General features: G+C 35.7%; 1 protein-coding gene across 1 annotated transcript; it reads right to left on the bottom strand.

Moving 5' to 3' along the window:
* Positions 1 to 11,965: 11,965 nt before the first annotated feature.
* Positions 11,966 to 13,093, bottom strand: LOC5572246 (collagenase). The gene is made up of 3 exons (XM_001653890.2): positions 12,954 to 13,093; positions 12,441 to 12,897; positions 11,966 to 12,378 (listed from the first exon to the last, which is right to left on the bottom strand). Exons 1-3 carry the CDS (start codon positions 13,011 to 13,013, stop codon positions 12,056 to 12,058), a joined length of 840 nt encoding a protein of 279 aa, XP_001653940.1. The 5' UTR covers positions 13,014 to 13,093; the 3' UTR covers positions 11,966 to 12,055.
* Positions 13,094 to 21,551: the final 8,458 nt, after the last annotated feature.

Raw genomic sequence — 21,551 nt, 5'->3', positions numbered from 1 at the left:
TCGGAGTCCAAAGATGGCCGGCACAATGGCTGACTTCTCCACCTACTCACGTTTTCAAAGGCACAAAACTGGAGAAATAGTTGGCAAACGATCCTGATCTTCTTATTTTAAGCTTTCTGCTAGTGTACAAAGCCAAAATAAAAAGTGCACTGTTGCTTGATGCTTTCTTCGCAAGATTTGTGCCTTTGAAGTTTTAGTGCAATCTTAGAAGTTGATTCCAAACTGTTTCACCTTAACTCGTACTCCTCAAGCTTCAACAATAGCTCTGTTGGTAAGCACGTGACGTTGACGATTGTTTGTTCAATTTCAGACACGTTTTGTTTTTTGTTTTTGTTTTATTTTTTCAAAAAAGGCTCATAATCTATCGACGCCACGGTTTATATTTTTAGTCGGCTCAGAGCTCCCGAACGAAGATTCGACTATAACGAAGGAAGCTTATTTGTTCGTCATGACGCCGAGCCTTTGTGGCGGACCACTGCAGCAAATCATCATCCAACGCTGATCGAGTGACGATGACGATTCTATTTTTAGTTTCGTCGACGACTTTTTCTATTTGACGGTGACGATTGTTTACCCTGGTTTCTCGGCTGTACCATTGGAGCATGCTTGTCCGATGTCTAGTGTTAAATTACAGTATGTGCAGCTAAATCGCTGAAGACGGTGTCCGTGTCTTTTAAAAAGACAAAGTTTCGATATTTGTTACATTTGGCTTGAATGCCCTCAATGTGATTCTTGAAAGTTAAATTCTTATCTAGCATGAGTCCTAGATGCTTAACCTTCCTAAGGTGTTCAAAAAAAGTTACGTTTGAGGTGTTCGGGTCATATTGACCCGGATTTGACATACGAATTTCGCAGCTGTTTTTTCACCAAATATAAACCTAAAAATAAAAATCTTGGTTTGGTTGGACTTGGTCGCTCAGAACCGGTGCCAAAGGGACCAAGGTTTGGCCACAGTTATCTAAGGTAACATTAGGGCCCTTTCACAAATTGCATAACGCTGAAAAAGGTGGGTGGGTGCCGTCGTCGTGTTACAGCTCATACAAAATTAGGAAAATATTCACACAAAAAGCGTCAGAGGGTCGAGGGGTGGGTGTCGAAAATGGTCATTTTCGGCGTTATGAAATATATGAATGAACCCTAATCACTTAGTGATTACGAGAGTATTGGGAAAATGACCACTTTGAACATTTGATGGAACCTAACCGTACGGCTCATAATACCTTTTAGAATTGAGAACTTTATAGAATAATGTGTTTAGTAATCATGAGTATTTTTTGCTACCTAGTGGTTCCGTAACAGGTTCTAGGAGTTACGGACTAGTGGTCAATTTAAATAAATTCTTCGCATCAACATTCATTGAATTTCATGAATAATTTATCGCAGACATTTTGAAGTGCAAAATATAAATTGATGGTACTAACCTGCTCGGAGAACCACAGAACAATATCTATTTTGCTTTCGGCTTCGTGTACTACTTTTTTATTCAATGACAGAATGATGATCATTGATCCTGAGATCCTCAATGATCCTGAGAGCTCTTCCGCTACCGTAGGAAAGAAAGTTTACAAAATATCCGCAATATGATAGTCTTTACGGCTTGGCTTATAAGGAAAAATTTAAGATGAATACACTTATTTATTATCTGCTTAGTTCTTTATAAAATTACGTAAGATTTTATGGTTATGATGAGTTTGTTCTGTCAAAAGTATGAAAATTGATCGCATTTTTATTTACGTTCGTTTCACGTGTCCCCAAATCGAGTACAACTTTTCAATAGTGCATAAATGCTTCGGAAACCCCACCTTTCATCAAAACTGGTGATCGCATTTGATGGGAACAGTCAAGTATTGCTAGTTTTCCGAATTTCTGCAAACAGTTCATGGAACACCAGGTGACCAATATTCCTTCATACAAGTTTGCTGCGAATTTTCTAATCAGTCATGTACATTTTGATATTGACCTTAGCACATGTTGTATGAGACAACAAAAGATATTTATGATACCTCAAAAAAAAAAAAAAAAAAAAAAATCCATCGCTTTTTGTATTGGCCCTTTTGGTCAATGATAGCCAAGATAACTGTAGATATTTTTGATAAATTCTAAATGGAACTCTTACAATATAATAATAATTAATTTTGATAATCCACTCGGCTCTATGAAATATTTGGATTGATCACTTTTTCGGGAATCACAGAGCCTGTTACGGAAACATTAGGTGGCCAATGTTACTTTAGATAACTCTACAAATAATGAAATGCCACATGGCTTAGTTCGTTCAAATGTTTGATTTTGGCACTAAAAACCCGAATCAATTTTGAGTTCAAAAAGATACTATTGTTTCTATCGTTTCTCAATGCATAGAGAAGCTTTCAGGTTGTTACACTTTTCACAATTTTCACCGTACCCGTACCCGATAATTGTATAGCCTTCAACCCAAGCCCGACCCGAACCCACCGGGTTCTATCAAATGTTTGAATTGGCCATTTCTCTGGAATTTCGGAACCTGTTACGGAACCACTGTGTCGACCAACAGTGCCTTAGATAACTAAGTGAATATCTCATGAATTCTGTATGAAATTCTGAACAGTTTGATGTGTCGCATGATATGACTGCATCAAATGCATGAGTTGACCACTTCTCCGGGAATCCCGGAACCTGTTACGGTGCCAATAGGTGGCCAACGTTACCTTAGATAACTGAAGGCATCTCCAATGAATTCTGAATGAAATTCTAAAAATTTTGATAGGTCGCATGATATGGTTCTATCAAATGAATGAATTGGCCACTTTCTCATGACCCCCCAGGGAACCCAAGAATCTGCCACGGGAATCCATTTGGGCAATGCTGCCATACTCAGATAGCAACGTCTTGGATCATTTTGTTGTACAATTCTGCAAATTTTGATGCCGTGCTTGTTCCAAGCAGTGCGTGGTTCCACCGAAAACATAAATTGGCCACTACTCCGGATGCCCTGGGAACCATTTAGTGGCCTCCGGGATTGGCCCCTTGGTCACTTGGTAACCAGTAGTGTCCTGAACAACTAATCAGTTGATTAGATACCATTTTCAATGCATTTCAGGCAAAATACTATGTTTCACAATTCACAACATATGTGTAGGGGGTGGGATTTCGTCTCACTAAATCCGGATAGCAAACACCTTGATGTGGATTGTGTAAGCTTCAAGCTACAAATATCGTTTTATTATTTATTTGAATCATTTGATAAATACAATGTTTGCTCACAATTTTAGTGAACGTTCTGTGGGTTTAGGAAGAATCTTATCAGCTACCCGAGATTCTATGTTTGCTATAAGTACAATTTGCATGTTAGTTTTAAGTTCATTGTGTTTGATTGAGCTACTTACAACAGTTTTTAATTTCTAGTCACTAGGTTTAAGTTCAAATTCAACAGCAATTCCGTACTAGTATTTATAAGATTAAGCAATAACTCAATTAGATTTTAAGTATAATTTTTAGGTGATATTTTCCACAACGGTAGATCAACGTGATGACTTGCAAAGATCATTTGCTCGATCGTTTGTCATTTCTCCTGTCTTCTGTCATGTATGACGGCTTGATCAGGTAAGACCAATACAGGTATGTTCCGTTTTTATCAACACGATCGGCAATTTTCAGTTGATAAAAACGGAACCGTGACAAAAACGGAATATTTTTTTTGGACAAAACATTTTACAAATTTTAAAATAAAATTGCAGTATTGTCAGGATAATACACAATGATAGTAATGATAGTTGATTGCAGACTCCTATCAATCAATATAATTTTGTAATAAATCATTAAAAGTTTTAGTTTCCTTGGTTAGAATTTCAATAAATGTAATATAGAATACTAAAACGATAATCACATAAATGTCCTTTGTATCATAACGTGCGTCATCTTTGTAAAAATGACTACAAGGAAGTTGATCTTTGTTTTTTTTTTTTCAAGAAATATTATACAAAAACAACTTCTTTTTCCACTGTTCTTCCTCATCCTTCTGCTTTTTCTTCTTTTTGGAATTATATCCCAACTGAGAAAAAGCCTTCTTCTCAGCTTAGTGTTCTTATAAACACTTCCGCAGTTATCAACTGAGATCTTTTTTGCAAAGTTAATTTATTATTGCATTTTCGGCCCCTCCCGGCTGGCGAAATTAATATTTACGATTTTGAATTGCCAAAATGTTATCAGTAAAATGGTTGTGGGGATCTTTATTCTGAAGTTATTACTACCAACTTCGTCAGAGATGCACTAATCGTCAATCTAGAACAGCGTCACAATCGCCTTTCAGCTATACGTTAGAACACGAAGAGACTGGCAATAAACTAACCTAAAGTTCTAGTTTTTTTGTTAAGTGAAAATAATATTCAATACTAGTGGTCACGTCAAACTTCGTTTTTCCATCAAGTAGGCTGCTGAAAAATGGGATTCAAAACGATAGATTAGTTTTCAGTTGTTTTTCCAGTTATTCCAGAGAATTTTCCAAATCGTTTCCTTCACTCAAACACGTCGGAAAACTTGACCAATGCGACAGTGAAATGATCATGTAAGTCTATTAGCCCACTCTTGAGTCATTTCGTGACATATAAACACCATTCATGTTTGCTCAAAGATCAAGATCCCAGTATATTTGGGATGATAACGAACGTGACGTGGGTACGTCCAGTATCAACAGTTTCTCATATTGTCAGCCATTTCAGCCCTTTACCCTCTTCCTCGATGTTTGGAAATTCCACAATGTTCTATAGATTGCTTAGTTTTGCTGGACCCCTTCCACTACCCCTTGAACAGGATCTAGACAATGACTGTTGCTATAATTAGTGCAATGCGATCAAGTTTAAGAGATAGAAGATAATGTCCAAAATATGACGGGATCGACAGTCTTATCAAAAATACAATAAACTCGATCGTTTATCTTGTCGTTGCTCAAACATTCTTGAGTTCATTTCCAAGTGTATCCCTTATAAAAAAGAAATGAACATATATGAGATCATCCATTAATCACGTAAGGGATTATAGGGGAGGAGGGGGTTCAAGATATCCTACCATACAAATTATTATTTTTTGTTTTCATTCAAAATTCATTGGGGGTCGAAAACCGCCAAAATTGTCTTATGTAATTAAAGGACAGTTCCAATGTCTATCAATTTTTTATATAAAAGAAAAATCAGAGAAAGAAGAGTTCTCTGCAACTCTCTTAGGTACGTTTTCAACTAATCACAAATTCCAGTTGTTACTAGGACGTGGCCAGAGCAACTCTCGATTGTTGAGGGATGGGTTAATCTTGTCCAACAGACCATGCTAAGTATGAAAACTCCAATTGATTAGTGTATAAGAATTAGTCAATCCTTATTGAATCGTATATGATTTGACACCTACACCTACCATGTATCGTAGGTGCTCAACATTAACATAATATTGAAAATTCAACTCTGAAAATCATTCAAATTGCTTCAACATAAGTATATAGTTTACATTCTAAACATTTTGGAAATAAAAAAAAATCAATTTTTGTGTGTTGATAAAAACGGAATAATTTGTTGACGAAATCGGAACGTGACAAAACCGGAGCGTGACAAAATCGGAACGTGATAAAAACGGAACATACCTGTAGCAGCGTCGCCGCACCGAGGGGTGTTGTCGGCACAATATGCATTTTGCTCTTACAAATGCTCTTGCAAAAATGGCCAAACCTTGGTCCCTTTGGCACCGGTTCCGAGCGACCAAGTCCAACCAAACCAAGATTTTTAGCCAGATTCACAAAATATAAGCCTTGACGATAATTTTGAATACAAAAACATTTATATTTGGTGAAAAAACGGCTGCGAAATACGTATGTCAAATCCGGGTCAATATGACCCGAACACCTTAAACGTAACTTCTTTTGTCCAGCCCTTCAGAATTGTCCTATAAAAATTTTTCAAACGTGAAACTCTTGTTTTCCACAAAAGATTAAAAGTCACCAAATTTCATAACAATAGGAAGTAACAAACAAAAGTTGGGGCGCTTTGAAAGTGCGTTTCGGGTCATATTGACCCGAACACCGTAGGAAGGTTATCTTCATCTGACCAATTTATTGAAAATCCTCTCATCGTGACAACATGTCTACTTGATGGTTTCAAATAAAGAGTGTTTGATTTATGTGGGAATACTATTAGTTGAGTTTTGGACGCATTAGAAGAAATCTTCCATTTTTGCAAGTTTGAAGAAAATATATCCAAACTCTTTTGCAATCTACTACAGATGACACGCAGGCTACGTCCTTTGGCGGAGAGGCCTGTGTCATCCGCATACAAAGATTTTTGACATCCCTGAGGTAAGTCATATGTGAAAATACTGTAAAATATTGATTCTAAAATGCTACCTTGAAGAACACCAGCTCTTACAAGAAGTCTTTCAGACCTGGAGTTGTGATAATCAACCTGAAGTGTACGATTTGACAGATAACTTTGAATTATTCTAACAATGTATGTTGGAAAATTTTTCTGTTCGAATGACCTTTTCAAAAAGTTTACTGATGGAGGATAGCAAACTAGTTGGACGATATCTAGAAGCTTCTGAAGGATTTTTGTTTGGTTTTAATATTGGTATAACCGTAGCATTTTTTCACCTGTCAGAAAAAATGCCAACTGAAAACATTTGTTAAATATATCAACTAAGAATGATAAGCTTCTTTCTGGAAGTTTCTTGATGAGGATAAAGAAAATTTCATCATCGGCGGGGGCTTTCATGTTTTTGAATTTTCAAATTCTGTCTGTAAGTCTGTACGATATATCGAAGACGGTGTAAATAAATAAATAAATAAATAAATAAATAAATATATAATTCTCACTTCTTCCAAATCATTCTCCCAGGAGTTTTCGAAAACGTTCTCTTGATTGAGAATGTTTTGAAGTCCTGAGTAACTTGATTTTCTATTGTACTTGTAAGCCCTGAATTTAATTTGTGCGCGATTTCAAACTACATAGCTAGTTTTTGAGCTTTTTCGCTATTAGTTAGTAATAATTTGTTGTTCTGCCGGTATTGGCTTCTGAGTTTTTTTTTTTCCAAATGTTAGATAATTTCCAAAAGGGCTTAGCGCCAGAGTCCAATTGAGATATTTTATTTTCAAAATTTTTATATCTTAATTGCAAAAATCGTTTTTCAATTTCTTACTGCAGATCCTGTCATACAATTTTCATAGCAGGATCGCGAGTGCGTTGAAATTGCCTGCTCACGTTTTTAAGACGGATCAAGAGTTTAAGATCGTCGTTTATAATTACGGATTCGAATTTTACTTCACATTTTGGTATAGCAATGGCTGGAAATGGTAATGCATAGTAGTAGGCTTAAGTTTTTCGAAAATCACGTGGCTCTTCTCACTACAGTTTGTTTGCAAAAAATGCTTACATCAAGCTTACTATCGATATATGTTTCATATATTTTCCAGTTAGCTCGAAAATAATTGAAAGTGGAGCTGATAGGATTGAGAATCGCTACATGGGATATTCGAAATGTAACAGGGCCATGATCAGAACCAAAATCAGCATAAGTAACCAGTTGGCTACGAAGGTGATTAGAGTCGGTTAAAACCAAATCAATCGTAGACGGCTAGAAGAGGAAAAACATACACGGAGAAAAAATATTAACAAATAACAGGATATTTATCAATTCAATACCCTGATAGCCCTACATCACGGCGAAAAATCTGGCTAGTTTGAAACAACAAAAATTTTGGTTGAGTTTCGAACCAATTGTTTCTACATCTCATTTAGTTGTTTCAAAAACAGGATTTAGTTACAAACAAATCTTTAAAAAAAGTTGTTATGGATTGAAATCATGACATTGATTCAAAATGAATAAGGTTAACTAAACTAAAATTTTAGTTGGAAACTACAAAAAAGATCTTTGATTTTGATTCGCGCATTGTACCGACATAATACTAGTAGAACGTGTATAGGAAGGTTTTTTTAGTTGTTTTTTGTGTGTGATTCTTGCAGCAATAAACTGGTAACAAGCAGGGACAAAAAGCAAATCAGATTGAAAAGTAAAAGGCGTCACATAAAGGAGTAACAATCTTTAACACCAATTTGAATGTTTCAGCAGCTTTGGAAGTGTTTGGAAAATGGCGTACTTACACATCCAAGAAATACTGTTCCGTGATGATGGTTGTTTATATACTTCAACCTTAATAATATCCATGTACCATGCACACACAGTTACGGATCACCCACAGTGGCGGATCACTTTGGCGTTCAACATCGGATAACTCGCTCAAAACATAAACGTTGACGTAAAACATATATTTCCCATGTTATATTATTTGTCTTCTACCATTTGCAATGTTAAGCACAACATTCAACCGCTAAATAACAATGTATTTGACAAATATTTAGTTGGTACCACACAGCTATCATTATATGGTCGTTTTCTGTAAGAAGTGCAGTCAGTATTCATAAGCTCCCACAGGTGGTAAAATTCAAATGTTATAGCATAAAACATGCTCGTTCGCTTCAATTTAGTATGAATTCATCTTTGGAAAACATTTTTCTTGATTGTTGATTCTAAATACCGAATATTAGCACTTCTAACTAGTGATCCATAATATGGTCCAGGAAATGATTGTTTACCACGGTTATGGATCACTTCCAAAGAATGTTGATGTCTGCTATTTTAAGCACTGGAATTGACTTTTTCAAACAATAGCACTAAGGGTAAAACTAATAAAACATCAAGGTTTGTAAATTTTATTTTCAGCTGACAAATATGGGTGGAAAACTTGGTGTGGAGCGAAAACAGTACATGTCTCAGTTAGTACAATGCAGTATCACAAAAAAATTGCATTATACCATTGTTTCTAGCTCTAACACTGCTTTTTTTGCAGTTATATGTGACACATTGTTAACTTTCGCCAAATCATGCAATACAGATGCATTGAGTTGAAAATCTCTTGATTTTGCGCACTGATCCGTAATATGTCACAATTTGATCCATAATATGAAAATTGATCTATAATATGGTTTTAAGAAACCGATACAATTTTTAATTTTTATGCAATTCTATGTAAATATTACACTCAAAACTGTTTATTAACCGAAGTTCCAATTTAAAACGATTCAATTCGTGCTTTTACATTAATATTTCACGTTTTCCATGTCGTTTTATTGAATTTAATAGGTTGGACTCCACACTATTTGATCCATAACTGTGGGGTCATAGTATTAAAACACAAAAAGTATACGCAAAAAATAATACTCTCGATCAGAAGCATTCGCATTACAATTTACTTGATTTTTTGTACTTTCGGTCTAGAAGAATGCAGCTCGGACTGTAATGCTGCAAAACGAGGAAAGATACAGACTGAAGCGGAAATATCAAACTCACGCAGGGTGATGTGCTAGTATCCATCGTATTAAGCATTGGTCAGTGAGAGTTGCAATTTTCCCAGTATTGCAGTGAATGATGCTGATACAAACCGATGCCAAACAATTCTTTCTCAAAACGGCTTTAGCATTGTACAATAACATTTTGATAAATGTTGATCTCTTTTTGGAAATAATGCAAAGAAAATGCATCTTACCGTATTCTCAGTCCGTCGTATCGTTTTCAACTCCGTCGCAATCAGTTTCCAGATTCGTCTCACAGCTTACGGCTCACTGTGTGTATTGAATGGTTAAAACACAACATATCAACGCTATAATAAAATGTTTTACTAGAATATATAGATCTACGGGCATCTCCCTCCATTCCTTCAGCATGATGGAATATATTAATTTCCTTTAAAATTAATTGTTTGTCATCAAATTCAGCCCAAACATAAAAACACAATTCCTTTTGACCATACAATAATGGCATTTGCTCACAGTACAGCGAAAACAACACAATCAAAGGAACCGTATTTTTACGTCGAGCGTCGCGCACACATTGATGCGCACAAATATTTTTTTCTCCGTACGACGGATTGAACTTTGTTTACATTTTCAATTATACGCGGCGGTTGAGAAAATTTCGTAAAATTTAGTGATTTATTGAAGTTTTACGGCGTGTGATTGAAATGAAATCCTTCAGTGAAGAAGTACGAAGGTTTTCCATAGTGAAAATAAGTGCCCGGCGAAGTAAGTCACCCACGGAGGCGGGAAGAAACTTGTGTTGGAAAGTGGTGTGGCTCAGTCGATTGCTCAGCATTTCTCTCAAATCGTGTTCGTCCATGCAATTTCGGTAAAAAAGTGCAAAGTGGATAATTGAACTGAAGTTATTTACCGAAATACAGTAGTTTCATTGCATTTTTGGTGTACAAGTGTACAAACCATAACAGCTTTCACAAAATTACTTTTGGATAATGAATTTATGTTGCAGGTAAGTTTGAATACCCGACTAAGGGTACATAACAAAATTATATCAGCATATGTTATTATGTTATAAGTTTTTTTCGAACATAGGTTGTTACAAACTTGATGCAGGATCTTGTTAAAATATAACAAAAAGTGTATGAATAGTAACATAAACATAACAAAATGTGTTTTAATTCTATCAAAAACATATCAAACCAAGTTATGATGTTTGATACAAAGTATCAAAATTATAATACTGTTCGATATACGATAATATTCTATATTATTGCAATGCATAACTATCTATTTATTTTGTTATAAAGTTGTTAAAAATGAACAAAAAAATATCTTATAGGGAAATATAACACATTATGTTATATTTCTGTTTTATTATGTTCTATGGATAACGGAGCCTAACAAAATTATATCATAACATGATATGCATATCATATTCTGATAAAATTTTATTATATTTTTGTTACAAGCCTCTAGTCGGGTATCCGCCGTAGTGGAACATTTAAAGTTTGATACGACGAATAGTAGCGATATGAAAGTAGAAATATGCAGGGATAAGGATGGAAGCATGTTGACAGACGGGCGGGATGATATCAATAGGTGAAAGCAGCATTATGATGAACACTTGAATGACGCCGAGAACACATGCATTGTAACCGTGTGGTTCCAATGCGTACTTGCTGGCTCCACCATAAGTATACCGTTACCCCCCCTAAATGAGACCCCGAAAAACATAAATACCTAGGAACTTACACATTCACTGAATGACAGTAACACGAGTGAATGAGTGTTCCGCTTTGACGTCATACCATTCCACATAGAATGGGCAGTTTAAGCTTTGGCAAAATAAATTACAGCCCTGTTGATTTTATGACTGCCCAGGCCAACATGTATTTTTGCTTTGTGTTTTTTTTTGGTTCAACAGACATGCTCTCTTCTTTCCATCTCTGTCGGTAATCGAATTCAGATATATTCAGACGGAGTTGGTGGTTTGATGTCCTCTACTTCTACTTTATAAGCAGAGGTCATGGTTTCAATCCCAGGCCCGTCCCATTCCTTATACTTTGTTTATTTGCTTATTTGTACGTATCCTATCACTTGCAAGATGAGGTTGGTGGTCTAATGGCTACCGCTTCTGCTACATACGCAGAAACTCGAGGGTTCTATCCGATCTTTTTTCCTCGTACTTTGTAGTTGTAACTTTAACTTGCCTATTCGTTTATAGCAATCGCTAGAACCAGAGACGTATAAGAAACCGTTTCCTACGATTCCATTCTTCCATTATTATAGGCTGTCGCTAATCCAAGAAAGCATCTAAGCCATAAAATTTCCTTACCCCCAATACCCATACCCTCTCACATGGAATGGCGTAGATTCAGTGGTATATCCGGTCTACAGTGAACCAGATCTAAATACAACACAAATTTTTCCCCTTCTCCCCATTGGTCTGCAATCTGATGTGGCAGGCGCCAAGAAGTTGCCTAAAATAAAAGTTCAACAGCACTTATACACTGTCTGTTAGTCACAAGCTGATTGCTTCCTTGCGTAAGTTCAGCTGATCTGGTGATGCTGGAGTAGCAATCATGGGCGACCAATCAAGCTCAAGCTCAACTGTATGTAAGGTATGTGGTTCAACTCAGATATTTTATCAGAAGGAAGGTTAAGGAACAATTTATTCCAAGATGTATATTTTCTAAGCGTAAGTGTTCTTCTATATACTAGTGTATATGACTTCAATTCTGCACACGTATTCCTGTCTGCTGGCTTATCCAGTTGAGATAGGAGGCAGTACGAATGTATCCAGATGGATCTCCTGTGCTACAACCACGGTTCGACACAAAGGACACAATACCGATTTGAATGTAGGATCCATTCTCGTTGATGACCAACGGGCCTCCTGAATCACCTTGGCATACATTCTGGTTGGTCCGTTCCAATCCAATGGCGCATAAAGTCGAGTCTTTGATGACCGATGTTCCGTACACGGTAGAGCATTCCGAGTTCGATATCAGACGCATTTTTTCGTATTTCAAGTGGCTTGAAATGGATTGGCTAGCTGGAAAAAGATTAGCTCATCACTTATTTCATCATCAAAATGGTAGTTAACTGTAGCATTACCATCAGACGTCCGTCCAAATCCAGAGACTATGCCAACGATATTTTGGAACGATTTGGCTACGTAGTGCAATGGCGGAAGCTGGATAGGTGATATTTCGTTACTGTATGGGACTTGCGATGGAAGTTTGATAACTGCAACATCATTGGCCAGTCTGATTGGGTCAAAATCCGGATGGATGATTTTCACAACGGTTGACATGGTCAGTCGTGGCACATTGAGAAGCGTAGATCCCAAACCTATCTGGAATGCTGTGTAATCTTTGGCGCAATGAGCTGCCGTTAGAATCCACTGTGGTGCAATTAATGACCCTCCGCAAACGGTTACAGAGCGGCCCAGAGTAGCGCGGATCGAAACTTGCCACGGAAATTGACCAGGGTCCGCCGTCTGGCCATTCACAATTTTTTTCAGTGCATCATTATGTGGTGCGTCTTTTCTAGGAATTGGAAGCACATCGTACTTTTATTGAAACTTTTTTATACTGAGACGATGTTTGTAACATTATTTCTACTTACAGTTGCAGCTAGCGCTACAGACAATACCGCCGGTATGAGAAAAATATTTGTTAAAATCATTCCTTTTAAGACTCGCTATTTGCAACCTAAACCGTCATCTACTTTGAACGGACACAACTGAGGAATCTTGAAGAAAGACATTTTTATAACCTCCATCACTTATTGACGCTGTTGTTCAGTTGCTGATTGTATCGAATATCGTGCAGTGATAAACAATGTCCATGAACTGGAGATACGAAGATACACATTTCTTCAATTATCTGTTTGGTGGGATTTTACAAAGAAGTCCATGAATAGAATTTTACACTGACTAAGTGTATTCATGACTCATTCATAAAAAAATCTATCCAGCCATTCAAAGAATGCTTTTCCTTGGTTATCATAATTTGGGTTATATTATGGGTCAACCTCCACTGAAGGGCTTTAGGACATTTCGTAATTGTAATTGTAATTATAATTTATTAACGTTACGATACCCTGTCAGTTTACAAACTATATCTCAGGTCAAGGAAACGTCGTCGAAAGACATTTGGTCGAAAGTACATTTGGTCGAATGGACATTTGGTCGAATTGCTTTGGATAATTTGTTTTGGTCGAATGACGTTTAGTTGAACGGAAATTTGAAGGCTTATTTTCAAACGGTCAATTAAGAGATCAGTTGCTAAAATTCATTATTGTTTCCTATGTTTTGCAAAGTTGGTTTGATAACGTTTTCTTTTAAATAATCTAAATCATTAACTGTTGTTCAATGAAAAATGGGACATTTTATATACCGCCGTGCGGGGTGACATTGGCCCTAGGAGGTGACTTTGACCGCCCTTTTCGATGCATCTCATGACTAGTACGGGAATCATAAAACTAATCCATGTCCTTGCAGTGACTATTTATAACGTATTCTTGAAGCTTGCCACACTTTTTTCAATATTCTGGCTTTATTTTGCTGTAAAAATCTTGGCCCATAATCACCCCAGTGCCGTAGCGTGCGGTTGGCCAGGTTGGCGACCGCCAAGGGCGCCAGCCTTCAGGGGGCGCCAAAATGCGTGACCCATTTGGTAATTTTTTTAGAAATGCATATTTAGTTAGAGCACCTCTTAAGTCAAAATTTCGAGAAAAATATCGTTGACAGAAACATGAACAGTTAAAACAGTTTCTGAATCGACTTAAGCAAAATATTTTGAAAGCAACCTACAAGATGTTAAAGGATTCGTTAATTGAACACTTTTTAGAGAAAATATAAACAATGTTATATTTATCATTATTATATTTATCAACGAGATTTTCAGACCGAGCCTGGTTCATCTCAGTAAATTTAATAAAGATTTCTAAAAGAGTTCTTCAATAATTTGTAATCCTGTTGTGGCAGAAAACAAGTAGGTATCTTGAAATCAAACTATCAAACGAGTGTTCATAGTCTGATCGAAAGTAAAACAGCGGAACACATTAAATTATTGGCGAACGAGATTCTCAGAGAATTATAAAATTATAACATGAAATTGGGTATGCTTCCTAACAACAGCAATATTTTTTGTTTCTCAAGAAAGAATTCCTTTAAAACCCGTGCAGAACTTTCTAACATTTCTAGAAAGGTATTACTGATTAACAACAGAATTTTCTATTTTACTTCATGCTGCCTTTTTAATGCAGCCATGATTCCCTGCCAGGATACCGCGGACTTCTGATCGTATAAAAATCTCGTTGAAAAGAGCATTATTCAGTGAACTGTTTCCCTGTTATCACTAAGGTTCTAGAGGATATCTTGGAATTTTTTTTAGATCAGAATACTATTTTGGTCTCTTTGAGTATTTGAAATTTCTTCTATTTTTACTATTTTCTATTTTTCTTTTCTGAGCTACTATCGTGAAGTGAATTTAATATTCAAGACAAAAACATTCAAAAAAAATTTGTTATTTGAAAAGTTGCTGAATAAATTAAAAAATCCTAATGTTATCTCGTGACTTTTAGGTCAACAATATATGGCTAATAGATTTCACTAAGAGATTTCCTGAAAATTTCGTTTGCACTATTGACCAAATGTTTTAGAAAACTATGCAAAAACGAGTAAGAAATGATGATTCAGAAATGTTTACAATAGACCATTTAAGAATATGAATTTTACTGAGATTCCAATGAAGGTTTAAATCAATAAATCCAGTGTATTTTGCAAATACATCTCTGAACATTCTGATTCTGAAGATTTGTGCTTTTGTAGAGGTGAGGTGTTGCTTCGATGAATCTTCACCTAGATACATCTTCTAGATAACCTCCGGACTAACAGACATTTCAGCTGTAGATAAATTGAAGTCAGTCCTCAAATCTACTAGAAGAATATCTAGGGCATCAGACTGCAATTCAAGCTTGAACTGGTGGTGATCGAACGATCAAGTCTGCAGCTGGAACCTTTGTTTGGTTGTCAAGATTTGTGCTGCTAAAGATCTGAGGAATGATCTCGATTCATCTCCACCTTAAAAAAATGTTGAATCATTTAATATGCATTTTTGCAAAGCCTTACAAATAATTGAATGATTTCTAATGTTTAATTATTTATTAAGCTTTATCATGAAGTTACCATAGACTTTTGAAAATTATCGTTGACGTTTTTACTGTAATCCGTGGGCAAATTGATCACAATTTTACAACTTTTTGTTGTGTTATCCTTCAGAATTCAAATATGGTCAAATAAATTTCGACAAAACTAGTACTCCATTGATCTTTATCAGTTTATGAAATTGATTTTTCATGAAATAATATTTAACATATCATAAAAATAGTTTTAATATCAAAAAATTAAAATGACACATTGGAGCGTAATTGAACACCATATCACAAAGCAGACTTTAGAATTAAAAATTCCCCTGTCTACTAAATTTGGGTCTCCTGAATCTGAAAATGATGTCAACATTCTTTATTGCAAAATTAAACTCTGAAAATCTGCCTAATACGCCTAAATGTAGGCAATTTCCCTTGAAATTAGCATATTATCCAAGATTAACGGTTTTATGAACAAAAAACTACATTTGCTATGCTGTATGATACCAAAAATTAGTTCAGTAGTTCATACTTAAGCTTACACATCAATTCAACTTCTCAAAGTTAACATGTAGGCATTGCACCAGTGGATTGTTTAGCACAGACATTTCCAACTGTATTGCTTACACCTTCCAAAACTGGGAATATTTCTATGCAAAACTGACCCTAATAAAATGAAATAGTTCAAAATCATCATAAGATATCCCTAAACTAGAAAACATGGAATGTCTGTAGTGCCAATGAAACCTTTACCCAAGTAACCACTAGCCCGCTAATTCGCTTTTTTGGGCTTATAGGGCTGTTATACGGCTAATATTTGGCTTGGCAGCTCTGTATTAGCCCTATATTAGCACGGAGGGCGAATTAAAGTGCTACCTGGTTACTTGGGTAGTATCCTTGGAAGAAAATGTCTTTTGGTACCGACCTGATCAAATTCACCCCAGTGATCAATTTGCCCCCGGATTACGGTACAATGTTAAAAAAGTTAAACTCTGAGTAGGTGCGCTCGACTGGCAGTTCGCCAAGGGCGCCATGAGACCACGCTACGGCTCTGAATCACCCTCATGGCCCAATGTCATCTCGCACGACGGTAGTCTTAGTTTTAAATTTCATACATCTTTTTATTTGTACTTTGAAAGTATGCCAAAATTTACGATTTCGATGATTATTCAAATGAACTTTCTAGAAGTTGGCTGAAATATTTAGCTCTAGTGAATTTATTATTCATTAGAAATATCATCATTCTTTGAAAACTGCTCAACAAGTTATTTTATTGCTCAACAATGTGAACATAATGTTTTTATTATTTATTATTCTTTTGAAATGTCATCGTTCTTTGTTATGAACTGGCGATCTTCGTCTGATGGAAGCCTTCGGAGAGAGTGCTCGAAATCTTTCTTTGAATTCCGGGTCTTTCAGCTTACGGATTTTTGGGTAAGATTTTGGAATGCGGAAATCAGAATTAAAACGACAGGAAAAAAATGATTTAAGGAAAACCTTTATGGTGAAATGAATGTGAGGTGTTGGTAACTCTACTTATGGCCAGTTGGCTTATTGTGAATTTCAGCTTGCTTAATAACATTCTTCAAGCAAATATATGGCTTTGCTGACAGTGTTGATGACCTCGGATGAAAAACAGAGTTTGCAGTAGGAGCTTCGAATGATTAAAAATAAAAATTGTGCTAAATCTATGTAGGGTAAAAGCACCGGTTTTGGCCAGCCTAAGAGAACCTGTCAATAAAAAATAAATGGGAAGCCGTATTTATACTACAAATATGTCAAATGCAAGCTTTCAATCCATATTATATGTGTAAAATATCAAAACTGAGCTGAAACCATTTTTTCGCTTTGAAAATCCCATTGGTAAATATAGGCCAACGGAACCAGTTTCGGCCAGACATGTAGCTTCGGTTCCTAAATTGGCCAATCACATTGATTTCTCATGAGAGTGGTCAAATTAGGAGTGCCCTGGCCGATTAAGGTGTATGGGAGTTAAAATTATAAGGAAAATGAAAAGTCGGCTTGCTCTCATTTAAGATCAGCTTATCGCGAATCGCGGAACTTGCCTGAACGAAAATGCAGCAAGACGTTTCTTCTGTCTCAAAAAACGTAACAGGTTGATCAATATGTTCGGAGAGCGTCCATCAAATTGAATTACAAAATTTTGCTAGTCGCATATAAATTGTTGGTAAAATGGCTGATACTATTTCAAGTATTCAATCACTCTTGTATTAGCGACAAAATGCTACTCTCGACGATAGTCAAACTGAACGAAAAACTTTGTTTCCATACTATTTAGATTCGGCCACTATCCTTTCACCGAAATGTCGGTTCAACAAAATATCAGATGGTTTCTGTTGCAACTAACCCTTTTCGACCAAATGTCCATTCGACGTAATGTCCGTTCGACCTAAAGTACTTTCGACCAAACGTCATTCGACTAAATGTCATTCGACCAAATGTCTTTCGACCAAATGTCATAGATTCCGCTGAAGAGCCATGTCATCAGGGCCGGATTTCAAAATGTAGGGGCCCTGGGGCCATTATCTTGTGGGGGCCCAGAAAAAAAAGACATTAGAATATATTAGACATTTCTAATGTTTAAATAAGGTTTTCATTATCATGTCATGTTTATACGTTTACAGGTTAAATGCAACGTTTTTGGGGCTTATTCGACCACAATTATTTTTTTATGATTCCTTTCTTATTGGTACCTTAATTCAAATTATGCTTATTATATTTTTGTTGAATATGAACTTGAATATTGAAATTGTTGAACATACAGATTTATTTAACAGTTTTGAGTTGAAGAAATTGATTAATATTAATGCAAGTTTTTAAAAAGTGTAAATTTTTAATTGAAGATCTGTAAAGTTTCGAGTTTACCACAATAGATCATTTAATGTTCGCAGTGGTTAAAATCTCAACAAAAAAGGTCTCTAGTTTGCTCAAATTGGTATTTGAAGTCTCTTTTCTTCCTTGTTCTGGTTACAGTAAATCCTGATGCAAAGTTTACAGGCTCCAGAGCACGTACATGGCTAATCAGCAAGAAATCTTTTAGTGGTTTGTCCTTAACTTTCATCTGGAATACTTTAGGGACTCCTACAGACATCTCTTTTGAAATTCTTTTTGAGTTTCCTTCACCAACTCTCTCAGAAATTCTTCCAGTGATTTTTCAAAGGATGCCTAGATGATTTTCTCGAGAATTTTCTTAAGGAAAACCTTGAGCACTCCAACGATATTACTTCCAATATTTTTTCAGGGAGACCAACCTTTTTCGCTCGTTTCTGACATCAAACGAAAGCTTGATAGTTTATCTAACTAATCTAGGTACCGTTTTGTCTCAAATTCCGATCAGACTCATATTATTAACACTCGGTTTTTGTATGACGACTTGGTTGAAATGTTTCACTGAAATATGTCATCAAATAACGAGGAAATGGCAGTCAATTGAAATGCATTTTTAACGCCTTTAAATCGGTTTTATACTTCGGGAGTAGTGATGATTCTCTAGTTTGAGGTCAGTAAAACTAGCTCAGATAATTTTATTTGCGAAATTATTCATATGAACACGATTTATTCATGCTGTTCGGAATTTGAGTCAAGGTATTCGGAATATGAGACAGAATGAATACAGTGTTCGGCATTTGAATCAAAATTTTATCCCATACTTTCACGTGAAAACAAAACTAAACAAGTTTAAATAAACACTTTTATCGGCACACCCAACAGCTAACATTTAGACTTTGTGAAGAAATTAAAATTTTCACATATACTGCTAAATTATGCCTATCAGATGCATTTAAAGTCACTGTTTGCCTTAAGTGTTCGGAATATGAGTCAAAACGGTATAAGCTTTAGAATTCATGTCAAATATTATGCCAGCGAGACAAATAAAGGCAGTCATTAGACCGGCCTGCGGGCCGCACAATTTTTTCAACCAAATTGCATCGGTGGCCTAAAATATAAGATAAATTTTAACCTTAGTTCATGGATTAGTTAGATATACAATAGAGCTTTCATTTAACGTTCAACGCTTCGTCATCGTAATCATCGTCATCATTGAAACTTCAAAAGCAGTTTTCTGTTCAACACTAAAAATTATTTGATGAAAATGTGTTCACTGTGTTTCGATTGGAGAATAGAATACAGTGAACACATTTTCCTGTAAATTTTCTTGATTTTGAACGAAAAAACTTCTTTTGAAAATCCAGAAATCAATGACGGATACTGCCCCCTTAAGGTTAATATTTCTCCTATTGGATTATTACTGCTGACTAGACCTGTTCATATTTGAAAAAATGTCTGGAAATCTTTCGGTCAAGCAGTATCCTGAATTCTCATGCTAAGAACAATGTCTGGTCAAATTTGCAGCTAATTTGATAGAGATTTCACTATGCTTCAAGTTGAAAATGTGTTTTTAGGCTTATTTTAAGGTTTGAAAAATCATAACTCAATACTCATAAATCAAAATTACTTGCTATTACCACCTATTGAAAGCTAATTCTATTCTGTTAAAGTTTGTCGAACACGCCAATAAGATTAAATTAAGGCCTTTTGGTGCGTCATCACAAAATGGCTTCTTTCAAAAACATTAATATAATGTTATGATAGTATTGGTATTTGCATCATCAATAAAATATAACGGCTCATCGCTTGATTATATGGATATTTTATTCGAAGAAAAATGCTTCAGATGGTACTCCAATATTTAATTATAAATTTCAGATACAGCATTGTCAATTTAGTGACAATATACTTGAGATTTATATTCCCAAAAAATATCTTCTAACTTATGCCGCATTTCATTGCCTCACACAACTACACTTGTTAATAGAAGGTGCTTACCTTTTCCGTTGTAATTCAGCATTAAAAATGAGTGTATTGGATTTTATATTGCGTTCACAACACTTTCACTAAACAAATCTTTCATTTACTTCCCTTAAAGGAACACATTTCAAACGGGAACTGAAATTTTTTATAGTTTTATCAACCGCAACAATCAAATATGATGGCGGCGTTTTTCACTTGTAGCAAATCGACGACGACGACGACACCACCGTACGTGCACAATCATCGCGATCGTGAAGCGCAGTGATGCCAACGATGCCTTCCATAAATTCATTGCAATTAATGAGAATTGATCACAAAAATGGTGGAAATTTCATTATATCAGTTATCTTGTGATAAAAAACTTTTTGAAGAATTATAAGGTTTCATTACATGCGGCAAATGTTCTGAAAACGAACATATTACAATTCGTAGAAAAATCTGCACCTACACCCTGGCAACACCGTCATCTCCTGCAAACACAAACAGTGCCGATGCATAAGAAGAATATGCGATGAATTCAACATCAAACAGAGAAGTTCCGTTGCTCGTCAATAAATCATAATGTGTTCTTTTGATATGTACGATTAAACAGCAGATTTTGATTTTCAATACTCGTCAAATTACTGAATTTCCCGTGTATTTACATAACAATATGCTAAACAAAAATTATATATTTTTTGTTTGTTTGTTTTGAAAATGTACATGAAAAGGTGACACTAATACTATTACATCAATGATGATTATAATGATTCCTTGACTTACACGCCGCTTCACCTTAAGTTTAAACATCGTTTGATCGAGATTTGTTCTCCACAGTACCCAGAAATAACGGTTTTCTGAGTATGTATGCTATAAAAAATACACATTGGCATTATTTTTCCAGGCCCTAGTCAACGGGATACAAACATAATAAATCTATGAAATCATTAACCACTAACAGGTTACATTTTGCTTTAGGAAATAAATTACAAAAAATGCCCAATGATCGAACAACCCATCCCAACCTGGTGATAGTTGAATCGTGCATGACACATGTACCGTCGAATGAATGAATTGAACAAGTTAGCATTGCTTTTTCTTTCCGAGTAATGATTGTTTTGATCGTATTTCACTGACTATTCAGAACGATTTGAAAACAATCATTATCATCGACTGTGAAGCAGTGCTAAAGTGTCCATTTTTTACATTCCTTGAAGCTCACGGTGGAGTTCTTGACTCACCCACAGCGGATTTACGAAT

Source organism: Aedes aegypti, chromosome 3, assembly GCF_002204515.2.
Source record: "Aedes aegypti strain LVP_AGWG chromosome 3, AaegL5.0 Primary Assembly, whole genome shotgun sequence".
Lineage (NCBI taxonomy): Eukaryota > Metazoa > Arthropoda > Insecta > Diptera > Culicidae > Aedes > Aedes aegypti.
This window is presented reverse-complemented; position numbering and strand designations above follow the sequence as displayed.

Excerpts from the sequence above, each read along its gene's own strand:
- LOC5572246 (XM_001653890.2), bottom strand. The coding sequence starts at position 13,013 with ATGATTTTAACAAATATTTTTCTCATACCGGCGGTATTGTCTGTAGCG. Across the intron at positions 12,898-12,953 it reads CTGTAGCGCTAGCTGCAACT|TACGATGTGCTTCCAATTCC; the intron begins GTAAGTAGAAAT and ends TTTCAATAAAAG. Across the intron at positions 12,379-12,440 it reads ATTTGGACGGACGTCTGATG|CTAGCCAATCCATTTCAAGC; the intron begins GTAATGCTACAG and ends ATCTTTTTCCAG.